This window comes from Trematomus bernacchii, unplaced genomic scaffold, assembly GCF_902827165.1.
Source record: "Trematomus bernacchii unplaced genomic scaffold, fTreBer1.1, whole genome shotgun sequence".
In the NCBI taxonomy this organism is placed as follows: Eukaryota; Metazoa; Chordata; class Actinopteri; order Perciformes; family Nototheniidae; genus Trematomus; species Trematomus bernacchii.
In genome coordinates, this window is record NW_022987705.1 from 8319615 (window position 1) to 8333317 (window position 13703).

Consider the following 13703-nt stretch of genomic DNA (forward strand, 5'->3'; position numbering starts at 1 on the left):
CATATTACGTCATCCGTTTAAAGTTAAGAAAACTATTTCTATAATAATGACATGGCTTTTATCAAATTATTGAATTATGAATCATATAATCCATTGGCTTGTTTTCTCATCATATGTATTTTACTTTTATTGAATGTAAAAAGCTTCCTGCACAATACAATTACTGAATGATTCACATTTGTTTTTGTCATTACCGAATTCCCTGGCACTTGTTTTCCTTGTTTATTATTTGCAATTGTTCATATGTCATTTTTGTTGTCTGTATTTGATCAAGTTGGGTGACAAAAACTGGTATGGGGAAGTGTCGAAGTGATGCCTCTTAATTGTTGGGAAACTATCTATCATGGCATCATAAGAACACAAATAAGGAAAAAACAAGAATGACATAGATGTACGTTTTACCTTTTGTGGAGTCTTTATTTCGGTCTTGTGGACATACAAACCAAATGAGATATTTGTAAGTGTTTATCCTTGATCATATCTTCACCCTATGAAAACAAGACTACATCTGAATGTAGGCCACAGACAAAACAAATCACATACTATTTGACATGTAGCCTACTTTAGTTATTTCTGCACTAACTTGCACTATTTTATTTCCATTTCTGTTTCATCTTGCACTTTTTTAATTTAATGTAATACTTGATGTCTTAATTATATTTATGTTGCAGTGTTGGAGTAGCCTGGGACTGAAGATCTTCATTGCCAAAGCATTACTGCCGTACATTTTGTGTACATGCCAAAAAAGCATTTGATTTCACACATGTCTCAATAAAGTTATGAAAAAAAGTTAGTTCACTTTTGCTCGCTCAAAGAAGAGGGGAGAACCCTGTTGCGGCGGAATTGTCAATTTGATTGTATTACTGTTCCTTTACCTCAATGAAAAACGTAATTGGGTGATGGAAAGACAAATTATCAGGATTTGGAAAAAGACTCACGGTCCTAAAAAAGTCCTGTTTCTCTCGCCCACCGTTACGCCCCTTTAGTGACGTCACCACAACAATTTTGGCGGCAAGTACAAATTCAAGACGTGCGGGAAAAGGAGAGGAAGACACACCACAATCTCTCCGGAAAACATTGACCTATGCTGAGTCTGAGTAGCTGTTTGTTTGGGGTTTTGGTAAGTTCAATTATAAAAACCTTTTAAGCGCTCTGTAACAACTAAAGAAGAGAAAGCAAAAGCAGGTATGGTCCTTATTGAGTCTTGTAAGCAAACATTACTAAACTTGTCGCAGTGTTGACTGGCATAGCCAGGCTAGCCTAGCTGTGGAATGCAACTTAAGTACAATTTACTCACATACTGTAGGCTACTTACGGTATTTACACATTTGAGGTACTTCTACTTCTAGTAGTTACTACTAGCTACTAGGATAGATGTATAAGACATAATTTAAATTAAAAAAACAAAAAAAACTTGATATGGGCCATACTGGAAAATGTGTACTTTTTGTGCTTGAAGTATATTTTGATGCCAATGCTTTTGTACTTTACTTGGGTACACATTTGAATGCAGAACTGTTACTTGTAACATAGTATTTTTACACTGTAGTATTGCTACTTTTACAGATCTGAGTACTTGTTACACCTCTGGACTAGCCCATATCATGAATTATATAGGAAATGTAGAAACAATATGGAAATGCAGAAACAATGTGTCTGCTGTAGTGCCGAGAGACGGGAGTCGGAGGCGGTGTATCGAAGGTACAAAGTTAGCTTTATTGAGCATTAGAAACACACATGTTGTCGGTGTCACTACCGATCTGCCGCCCTGCCCTATCTGCAGTGCGCATGTGCGAGATGGTCCGCCATATTGGACAACTCCGTACGGCAACCCAACTAGGACACTTGACACAGTGGCGTTTGCCAAAGCACACAAAGAAAACTCCAAAAACCGAGAGCGATGAGTTATTGTTATTACAACGTGACCTCATTATTATTTAACAACTCTTTTTATTGGGTTCTTTTATTTGGGGTTAAGCACATTGTCAGAATTAGTGAGAAATTGATTTTTATCTTCTGTTAGACAGCTATATGCCATACATTTTTGCATACATTCACAGTAAATATTTATTCAGTATGATAGCTGTCTAACAGAAGTTCAATCAATTTCTCACTTATTCTGACAATGTACTTAACCCCAAATAAAAGAACCCAAGAAAAAGAGTTGTTAAATAATAGTGAAGTCACGTTGTAATAACAATAACTCATCTCTCTCGGTTTTCTTGGAGTTTTCTTTGTGTGCTTTGCCAAACGCCACTGTGTCAAGTGTCCTAGTTGGGTTGCTGTACGGAGTTGTGCAATATGGCGGACCATCTCGCACATGCGCACTGCAGATAGGGCAGGGCGGCAGATCGGGTAGTGACAGTCGGCTTGAAGCCCAGGAAGACAGGAAAGGAGGGCACACAGTAAGTACAGTCAACATATATGTCCGTGCGGAACAATACCCCCAACCCACAGTTCCGTGGTGAATTATGTCAATCACCACACTGCTCAATATTCTACACAGACATTGATGACATTGATGTTAAGGAGGCGTGTGGCGCAGTGGATAGAGCCTTGGTATGGGGATCAGATGGTCATAGGTTCAAACCCCACTGCAGTCAGCATGTCATTGTGTCCCTGGGCAAGACCCAAATTGCTCCTGTGGGGATTGCCCACAGTATTGAGTATGTAAGTCGCTTTGGATAAAAGCGTCTAACAAGTATAATGTAATGTAATGATGTTGATTGAATTCAACACAGTACTGACAAACTGTAGTATTGTTTGCTTGTGATATTATACACCCCATGTGCATGACGAAGGCTATGGACACCTTAAATTTGGCCTCTTTGTTGTTGTGCTTTTATTGAATTAGATCACAATAAACTGTTAATGTTAATATGAGTACACTAAATTGACCTCATGTGTACTGTAAGTAATTTGCATTAATACAATGTATATGACTTTTCCTAAAGAAAGAAGATCACCTTATATTTGCCATTGTTACATTTGTGCTCGACACATTACAAAATGGGTCCGAAGAAGTTGAAGCCGGCAAAAAAGGGAGTGGGACCAATGGACGGATTTTTAACGGTACCAATTTTCTCCTGTTAATTAAAATGTACATTATTTTCTTTATAATATATATGATATTTCTTTATAATCATAAACATTTGAATACAGGATTTTGAGATGTTAGATTACTGATTTATATGGGTTACTAAGTTTCATTTAGCTTTGTGTCTTTTCTTTAAAAAAATTCTTTATTCTACTAATTCAATATTAGTACAGAGAATTAACGAAACCGACAAACAAACATAATTTGTAGAAGCGGGAGAGATCTCTTGTGAAGTATACAACACTTAATACTTTACAATGAATAACTTTTCTGTCTGTGATCTCCAGAAAAAAACAGAAAACCAGAATGGGAGACGCAGCGAGCCTTCCGATTTACAACCTGTTGCAGAGGTTTGTCATATTTTATTCTGTATCTTTGTTGGCCTTTAAAAGTCATATACATAGTATAGAGAACTATTGTTCTTGTCTCACATGTCTTGCATTTTAATTCAACCTTTGACACCCAAATTCTTTGTAACATTTGATATGAGCAACCCATGATAATAGGTTTATCCCTTAGAACATGCTACTAATAACATTTTTGTCCATTATCTCAATAAAGACAGACAACCAGAATGGGAGACGCAGTCTACCTCCTAATTTACAACCTGTTGCAGAGGTTTGTCTTATTTCTTTCTATATCGTTTTTGCCATTTTAAAGTTATAGATAGTAAATACAGAGCTCTATTGTACATGTCTCATTCGTCTTGCATTTAAATTTATCGTTTGAAACCGAAATTCTTTGAAACAACTGTTTATTTATTATCATCATGTAATAATATGTTTATTCCCTAATACACACATTAATACAATTCCTATCCATTATCTCCATGAAGACAGACAACCAGAATGGGGGAAACATTCAACCCTCTGATTTACAACCTGTTGCAGAGGTTGGTCATATTGTATTCAGTATTTTTGATGGTATTTTAAAGTTTTTATAGAATCTATACTATCTATTATATAGATAGTATACACAGGAATCTATTGCTCACGACTTACATTTTGATTTAAAGGTGACCTATCATGCAAAATGCACTTTTGTACGTCTTTTATACATGAATATGTGTCCCCGGTGTTCCAGGGAACTCACCAAGTGTCAGAAAACACAACCCTCTCTATTTCCCTCCATACCCAAATCTCTAAAAAAGGGGCTGCAATGGATCTGATAAAAACTGATCCAGATTTGAACACTGTCCTGACGTCAGGAAAGTGGCGCTACGGCTATTGGGCCAACTCCACCAATCAGGAGGAGACAACCACGGCATTGCCGTTCGAAAGCGCTGGAGACGTTGTAGTACATATGCCAGGCCTCTAGATGGTGCTGTTGCTCACAGAATCAACCCTTGCAAAAACAGAGCTAACATTTTTCAAATTGAGCAAAATGAGGCATGGCTAAAATGCATGATCTGTTTGGTATTTTGAAAAAAAAAAAGTATAAATATGCCTTATATAGGTATGGTTCTACACTATATTATTCAAATATAGCATGATAGGTCCACTTTAACTTTTGATGTCCATTATTTCCATGTAGACACACAACAAAAGTGTGGGAAGCAGCCAACCCTCTGATTTACAACCTGTTGTAGAGGTTTGTCTAATTATTTTTCTATATCTTTTTTTGCCATTTAATGTTATAGATAGTAAACACTGAGATCTATTGTTCATGTCTCACACGTCTTACATTTTTATTTAACTTTTGATGCACAGATTCTTTGTTACAACAGTTTCTTTTATATTAGCAGAACATGATAATAGGTTTATACATTAATACGCTATTGATAACCTTTCTGTCCATTATTTCCAAGAAGACAGCCAACCAAAACGGGGAAAGCAGTCAACCTCCTGATTTAAAACCTGTTGCAGAGGTTTGTCATATGTCTTTCTGTTTCTGTGTTGGCATATTAGAGTTATAGATAGTATACATAGAGACCTATTTTACATGTTTTACACATCTTACTTTTTAATTCAACATTTGACACACAGATGCTTTGTAACAACAGTTTTTTGTATATATATTATCAGCATGTGCCTGTAATAATGTAATTGTTATTAAATCAAATGAGTAATCATTGTGTTTCACTCGTAGGGAGCAGAGCCACATGAAACCCATCATTTCGAGTGGAGCTTGAGTGGTGACAACAAACCAACGGCGGTCTCCTGCAATAAAGCGGGTACTGTTGAGGACGTGCTCAAAAGAAGTTCACAATTTAGAAACATCTCAAAAAAGAACCTAAACAGAGAGCTGGTTATTATGAGAGATGGAAAAGCCATCAGTTCCCACTTCCCATGCTGCTTAATTAAGAACAATGAACGACTGACTGTTAAGTATGTTAAAGCCTCTAAAAATGCCAAGCAACTGGTTAATGGCTCTGTTCATCGCAAAACAAAGCGGCGGTCTGGCGAGCTTGTGATGTTTCATTTACTGACTAAGGGAGATAAAGATGTGGTTAATATCATGAGAAACCGCACACTGACAAACATTTCGGAAATTACTGTTTATGCGTACAAAGATGAAAAGGTGAAGCAAGCTCTGAGAAGAGATGGTCGTTTACTGGATATTGTGTTCACAAAGAACTGTGTGCTCTCTAACACAAGCTCTGAAGTAATCACTGAAATGTCCAACCTGGTGGACGATCTTGATGGTAAACGTTTTAAGATCATACTCCTCAATAAGGAGAATCCACCAGAAAGTCAGCCCGAGAGTCTTGAACTTGATGGCATGCAAATCACTGATCCCAGTGGAGACCAAGCTCCTCCAAAGCAGTCTACCACAAATGACTCCCTGAATGAAAACACACCAAACCAGAAACCAACGCTAAATGGAAACATGGCACCAGGAAGCATGTGTGAGATACCTAATTCAAAGGAGATGAAGGGTCACCTACTTGTAGAGTTCCAACATTTGGTTAAAGGGAAGAAAACTCAAAAGCAAACTCAGCTTTCTCGGATCCAGAGACTCTTCCGTGTAGATTATGGAAAAAACGTGCAGACATGCAACGAAGTGAAAACAATGAAAAAACTGATGGATCTGAGTAATTCGGTTTGCCATGTGAGAATAAATGGTAGATCAGGGGGAAGTGGCTTCCTCCTGTTTGGCAAGTTTGTCCTCACAAATGGCCATGTAATTAAGGGCATTTATAATGAGAGTGAAAGGCAGCTGACTGAGGAAGTCACTGTCCACTTCTCTTATGAAAGTCTTGGCCAGGTGGATCCAGGAGCAGCAGTGGAGGAGGAGGTTGTTGGCTTTGAGTGCTGTTGTGATGTTTCAGGGCATACGAATGACTGGGCTTTGTTGAGGCTCTGTGCTGACCAGGAGTTGCCTGATGTTCTGTTAAAACACTTCAGTTTCCTTCCCCAAAGGGGTGGAATCTGCATCATCGGGTATCCTATGGGTGCTGTGAAACAGATAGATCATTGCTTGATTGTTCCAAGAGAAGGCCTAAATCAGATTGTGGAGAGGCATCAACAACAAAACCCAGAGGGTGATTTTACAAACAGTCAAGTGCCCATTCAGTTGGTTACTGACCAGTTCTTTGATGGTGTGAAAGAAGATATCAGACAACAGCCAAAGACTCTACTATACGAGTCCTGTTTTTATTTTGGCTCATCTGGCTCTCCTGTCTTTGACGAACACTGCAATGTTGTTGCAATGCATTCAGGCGGGTATGTCTACCCCAATGCAGGAAAGGATGAAATCCAGAGTGTCATAGAGTATGGCTATCCTTTGTCCGATATTATGGAACGCATTGTTATCCAAATGGTGCAAAGAGACAGGTTTGATGTTTTGAAGGAATACCTGGATTGTGATCATGCTCATCAGAAAAGGGTGATGAGCAATGTGAAGAACCTGGTTGAGGGCAGAAATATCATCGCATTTAAAAACAGAGTCAACGACCCACTGATCTGTAATGACGAGGGTTTGAAGAAGTTCTTTGAGTTCTTCTCTCAGATGGATGAACCTGTCCCAATGGACACTGGAAATTGATTGAGCGACACCGACAGTAACCCAGCTGACCAATGATTCAGTGCAAACGGTTCAAGTTGTGTGCAAAAAAAAGTATCTGTTTTCATTTTTTAAGGAGACTTATCGTTGTCTGTCACAAAGGGGTGCAGAGATTGGGATAAAGATCTCAAACAACTTGCTGTATACAGTCCCTCGCCAAGCAGGTTATGTTTTTGTGTTATTGTTTATTTGTCTTTAAGCTGTGGAAGAATCCGTAGAAATTTGGAGTGTATACAAATCACTGGGATATACACATTTTTTACTTATTGAAACGGCCTTGTCTGAGGTTTGTGCTATCTTAAGTGCCCTTAGAGTACTTTTTAAGTCACAAATATCATTTTAACAATAAAGGTAAATATGGTTTCTCCAATTTTACCACATGTTGTCGCCGCTTGTTTTTGTGGATATTTTATTTTTACTATATATTTTGTACAGAGTGCAATTCTTAAAGCAGTCTGTTAATAGTATGTGTATTGAGTTGTGATGATCTGTTTTAAATACTCTTTGGGGGCAGAAGGTTGCCGGGTTGTTCAGATTGAAAGAGATAAACTATCGGAGGCAATTTTGAATGTTCATAAAGGGATTGATCTTAATATGAGCTGCATTGGATGTTGGTAGAGGGTTTTGAGTTGGGACCCCACTCTGACATTAAGACCCATTTCTTGTTTTGAGGAATGAATCATTAGGAGTGTTGCACACCTGTGCTGGTGTAACTGCTCAGCCATATCATTATGAATGCATCCACACTGCACACTTAAGTTAGTTTAATAATGAATAAGAAAAAATGCCAAAGATGAAGTATTTCTAGGAAAAAACAGTGTTTAAAAACATTGCTTAGTTTGTCCACCAGAGAGCACTGATTTAAACGTTCAGTTGGTCACCATTCAGAAATGTTTAAAATAAATGATCAATCAGATTGTTTAAAAAATCAAATATTGTTTTCAGCCTCAAAGATCTACTTTTTACCTTTTTATGTCTTTAGGGTTTTTTAAAGAAAATATTACATTTTGAATGTTCATTAAATCTCGTTTATTTGTAATGTCTAACATTTTTAAAATATTTAGTACAATATTGAAAATTGTATTGTAAACATTAAAAAAAATGTTTTTTAATACATGAATAATGATCGAGAAGATGAATAATGATGATTTGTTTTATATTCAATAAAGTGATACCATTTACATTTTGATTTTGATTGTTTTTTTATTTATTCTTTGCTTGTATGACATGATAAATATAGCTTATACTAACGACATGATTTCTTCATTTGAGGTACAGTTCCATTAAGAGTATTATTACAAATCTGGGTTTTTTTTGTGAATGACTGTCCTAAATTAAAGGATCTATTTTTTGCATCAAAGATTTATTATTCAACCCTTTTTTGCATTTGATGGACAAAACTGTTGGTCTCTCTTCCTCCATAAATCCTGTTGGTTTGTGCTTCTGGATATATCGGAGGGATATATTTTGATAAATGTTTGCTTTATTTTACATTTGGATATCCGTTTACTCCCACAAAGTTGGCCATGTCTTCATTAGAGTCTGTATTAAAGGATAACCCACATTTTTCTTATCACACATCCTGTATTACAATGAGAAAGCAGCACAGGACACACTTGTATTGGAGATATTGGAGCTTAATTAATTAAATACATCATAATGTCAGTTCATTATAGATGTTTTTGTATTTGTATTCTGACTTTGCAGACTAACTAAATCTTTCAAAAAAGAAATGATGTACAGTAAATAAACAACACCTGAGATGTATCAGAGTAGTGTTTGTTTGTAGCCTTTATTTAACCAGGTGAAAAATCCCATTGAGATCAACGATCTCTTTTTCAAGGGAGACCTGCGGAGTGTATAATGTAATGTTATCTTTAATAATGTAGCCAAAGAATGGGAATAAGTACAACTAAGTAAATGCCAAAGCAAGGTAACAGAGGGCTTCTACAAATATGACGTTTATTATTTTTCTTTTCAATTATTCTTTGGTATATTTAAGAAAAAATGTGCAACACTAAAGCCAGCTTGATGCTGTGCGGAACGTTTGACCTGGATAACAGTTTCTACACGGACGCTTTTTTTAAACGGACCAACGCTGAGTGCCTGGCAAAATGGAAGTGTAAGAATGTTTTTATTTATTTAAAAGCCATTTATTTAACAGTGTGTTTTGCGGATTGCCAGCTATGTATTGCTTATTTCAACAGAAGCCGAGTTTAAGGAACAACAGCGAAGTCTTTGTCTCAGTTTCCGGTTGATTTATTGATCGAGCTGAAGGAAAGAGTGAACTGTGAACATATTTTCAAGCCACTCTTATGTCAATATAAAAACAGGAGATTGTTTACTTTAAAATAACAATACAGTTATATAATCTCTTAAAGTGAATAAATAAGCTAAAACATTAGTAACGTTACAATCTGATTCAGGCAACACCAGAGCAATCGTGTGGTTTAATTATATACAATATACGTTAAATTAAGGTTTTAAATAATCCATAATTTTCACTTGGTTAAAAAGTGCTGTACAACTTGGATGGGTTTATTATTTTGCTTTCATTGAAAGGACTGAATACACACATCTAAGTAAGGTATTGTGGCCAATGTGAGAAAGCACAGAAGTAAATTCAGGAGTCAATTGTTGTCACACAAATTTAAAAAAGATTCAAGGTGTTGTACACTTCATTGGATGCCACTTTGTCCCCTTTCGGAAATTGTAATGAGTAGTTGTTCTAACATTTAAAAATCTTAACAATTAACTACTGAATTAAAGAAAGTTGAATAATTAAAATTGATAATGAAAATAATGATTATGAACATTCAAGTATGTATGCCTTACCACCAAATGTACTCTATTAAATAGCCCCACCAATTTGTTTAATAAAACTAAACAAGCTATCACATTTTGTAAGTGCACCTTGCCTTCTTTATTTGTGCCGTGTGTGTCCCAACTCCCTGTTTATTTAACCTTCATTAGTTTTCTAATGTTTACCAGAATGATCTGAGCTCAAAGTCTACCATCCAACTTTCGGAGCTTTCTGTCACAGCTCACTTTCTCAATTTAGTGACGAGGTGAAGACTGAGATCTGTTTTAAATCTCCAAAAACCTTAAAGCTTAGATTATTCTTTTATGTAAAAGTTTCACAAAGGTACAAAATAAACCTCTTTAATTTAACATGACTTTTTATTTTTTTCAGTAAAAACGCTAACGCTGCTATGCTCAGTAATTATGAGGTAATGTATTATGTCTCACTTTTGATAAGTTTTAAATATTTTTCCTGTTTACTTTCAACAAAATAAAATAATTGAGTATCGCTTCAGATTTGTCAATCTGTGCATTTTTGTAGGTGTTCAAACTCCTGACAGACCTGAAGGAAAAGAGGAAAGACACCGTGAAGAACAAAAACAGTGCTGGGCAGCAGAACCTCAACACCATCATGTATGAGGTCGGCACACATCTTGAACTTCTCTCAACTCACTTAAACCTGCTTGATGTTTCACTTTCACACTTTTGAAACAGCATGCCGACAGTTTCCTCTAAATGTGCACACAGACGCTGAAGTACCTGTCAAAGACGCCCTGCAGCAGGCAGAATCCAGAGATCGTCAAAGAGTTCCTCACCACCATGAAGCCCCACAAACTCACCAAGTCAGTGAGATCTGAAAGATGCACGATTTATAAGATTCAGTTAAAATGTAACCTATATAAACACATAATGTACTGTATGTATGAACTGTTCAGAACACTATATACTCACTGACATTTTCCCAAATCAGGGCAGAAAAGCTGCAGCTATTGAACCAACGACCACAGACGGCGGTGGAAATTCAGCTAGTGAGTGTTTAACTTCATTCTCACCAATTAATATTACATGTTGCTCTACCATCCTCTATCTTTTTTTCACTCTGGTGTCCATTTCCATGATTCTTACACATTTAGTGTTGTAGAAACAAGGCAGGGTGTCATTAAATCACACTTAAAGGATGAGTGTGGTGATATTCCATGTATTTCTTATTGTCAACACATCTCACGAAATTCCCAAACTGACAATAAACTGATCTTACTAACAAGTATTGCTCGTAAAAAATCAAAAACATTGTCATGACCACGAATATGTGAACAGCACTTCTTGTCCATTTCTACCACTCCATGACAACTAAAAAACCTTATCTGCTGAAAAAAATATGTGTTTAAAATAATGTTTTTACTTGAGGTTATGAAAATCATTTAAAACAGCCCAATATAGACACAAATCAAATCAGCTGAAGTTAAGGGTTACATAGCCTTTGAAAATGTGTAATATCAAACACTTAACTTTCTGTTTGTGTTCAGATGGTGGAAGAGAGTGAGGAGCGGTTATCAGAGGAGCAGATCGAGGAGCTCATCCACACGGTCGCAGACGTCTTACCTGGCGACCCGGAGCAGGAGAACGCAGCTCCAGCAGACGCAGAGATGGAGGAGGCCGTTCAACAGTCCTGACACAAGAACGCCTCTCAGGAAGAGAACCGGAGGGATGGCTAGAACTGGACTTCTACATGTACCACTTTCATCCCAGTTTGAACTGAACAACATGCCTTCTTAAGGGACACACAACGGCAGCCTGGCTTATTACACTTAATTGTCTAATTAAATGATTCACATTAAGGTGAGCCACTTAAGGAATGGAAGAAGATTGTTTCATGCAGATCCAACATTCACACTTTTTTTTTAAGTACAGTTTTTGGACAGTGAGTCACAGAAGTGTTGTTTTGCACCTGACTGGTCTAATTTGTATTTCACTTCAGATAATGTTTGTGCAGAGACACTCTGCTATTAACCCTGTGTATTTTGGGTTTCTGACTCAAGGTTAGTCATCAGTTTTCTGCATTTTTTGGCTGTTGTATGATTTCCAAGCTGTATTATTAGTCAGTAATGCAATTAAACTTTGGCACAGCCCTAACATAAGTTCAGACAGTATTATTAGTGTGGCTATGTAATAAAAAATAGTTTTTTCGACCATGGGCGATAGTTCTATTTTCTTCTTGTTATTTTTTTCTAAACATATTTTCGTTCTGTAAACAGCTGAAATGTGTCTAAAGCTTTTTGTCACACGGCATGGTTGGCAAGCAAGTGAGTTAACATCACACCATGTTCTGATGTTAATGTTGAATACAGGGGCATATAAAAAAATATGAACCTGAAACCCACTTCACAGTCAGAGTAAGGATGGTTTCATCTTCAATGTTTTGTAGAAAAGCAACCCATTGGTCATTGAGGTTTCTTAACACATTTTAGGAGATTGTCTATATTCAAAAATTAATCATATCGAAAAAATATTATAGGCATTTTTCACAGTGATAGCTTTCTGTAAAAACTCATAGATTACAAAATATATTAACTGCCGAGTCATATATAAACCCACAAACTAATATTACTCTTGTTTTCTGTGCTGGGATGTTTTGATGTAGCAGAGGAAGGATGTGCTGGTTAGACTCTTGCACCTTTCTGTTATGAGCTTCCTGTTGGTGTATCACATCAGTTTCCTGTGCTCTTTTAGCACCTCGCTGAGGCAAGATGCCAAGAAAAAGTTAAATTCATGCTCATATTTTGTACCAGCCCATTCAGGAACCCAAAGTGAACCCTACCATCGGATGAGGAACACCAGCTCATCCATCGCCCCCCTGTCTGAACAGTACAGAGGTTATAAACTATAGTGACCTATCTTATACCTACCTAGCAATCCTTGTATTCACACATAAACAAAGCAATATACTCATGCATAGAGCTTCTAAATTACACAAACATTTCATGGGACCTATTTCAAATTCAGATGCAGTCCTCAATCTTACTTAGACAATGTGTGAGGAAAAGCAGGTGCTGCTGTGAAATAACAATTGTATTTGTATAGTTTTGTTTTTTCTCATCTCATATCTTTATTAATTGAAAATGTGTTTTTTACACCTCCAGGTCACATTGAAGGCATTTCTTAAAGGAGCCATTTTGTGCAGAGCTCTTATAAGCATGTATTCAATGCCTGCCCTATACTATATATTAGAAATTATTAGAAATACAAGATTTTGTTGCAGTTTGAGATAATTGAATGTTTGCTACTATTCAGTCAAACAAACTACTGACTTAAAGAGCCAAAAGTATCGTAAAGCTCCCAGTTTACTAAATGTTTACTGGCATTTGTTGATTTGTAATATGCATCTCTAAACCACACACCATAGTCACTCATGTGTGTGATGAATACATGTCAGGTAGTAATATAGCATGAGATTACAAAAAAGGGGTTAAAAATGTCATCACATTTCTGTCCCATCAAAACCCTGTTAGGTTTGTTTTTTTAATCGTGCGTGTTATTCAAATAGCAAAGGCTATGTGCAATTCACTTGGTGTTGACTTGGGTGTGTCTATCAACTCCATAGATTTGTTGCAAAACCAGCTTGACAAACTGTAAGCTAAGAGGTTTTATTAACATTTGCTAAGCCATCACATCAAGGGGAAAGTCATGCAATTATTTTCTTAAGAACATATTTGCACACATTTTCAGCCCAATACTCTATATTATAAGAACATATTGTAGTGATCACTGATGCATACACTGGGGTTACATAATCCAATCA

At 36.6% G+C, this 13703-nt stretch overlaps 2 protein-coding genes across 7 annotated transcripts; both read left to right on the forward strand.

Moving 5' to 3' along the window:
• Positions 1-1023: 1023 nt before the first annotated feature.
• Positions 1024-8251, forward strand: LOC117490212 (protein FAM111A-like). Of its 6 annotated transcripts, none has more exons than XM_034139831.1 (8): positions 1024-1120; positions 2955-3072; positions 3385-3447; positions 3659-3715; positions 3933-3989; positions 4631-4687; positions 4905-4964; positions 5186-8250. In XM_034139831.1, exons 2-8 carry the CDS (start codon positions 3010-3012, stop codon positions 7082-7084), a joined length of 2256 nt encoding a protein of 751 aa, XP_033995722.1. In that variant the 5' UTR covers positions 1024-1120; positions 2955-3009; the 3' UTR covers positions 7085-8250. The 6 variants fall into 6 exon arrangements, with proteins under 6 accessions (XP_033995722.1, XP_033995721.1, XP_033995723.1 ...); XM_034139828.1 differs by having other exon boundaries at positions 1031-1120; positions 2959-3072; positions 5186-8251; XM_034139829.1 differs by having other exon boundaries at positions 1031-1120; positions 2959-3072; positions 4908-4964.
• Positions 8252-9153: 902 nt separating this feature from the next.
• crcp (calcitonin gene-related peptide-receptor component protein) lies at positions 9154-12098 on the forward strand. Its single transcript, XM_034139835.1, has 6 exons — positions 9154-9224; positions 10296-10332; positions 10446-10544; positions 10652-10746; positions 10875-10932; positions 11431-12098. Exons 1-6 carry the CDS (start codon positions 9217-9219, stop codon positions 11575-11577), a joined length of 444 nt encoding a protein of 147 aa, XP_033995726.1. The 5' UTR covers positions 9154-9216; the 3' UTR covers positions 11578-12098.
• The last annotated feature ends 1605 nt before the right edge of the window (positions 12099-13703 follow it).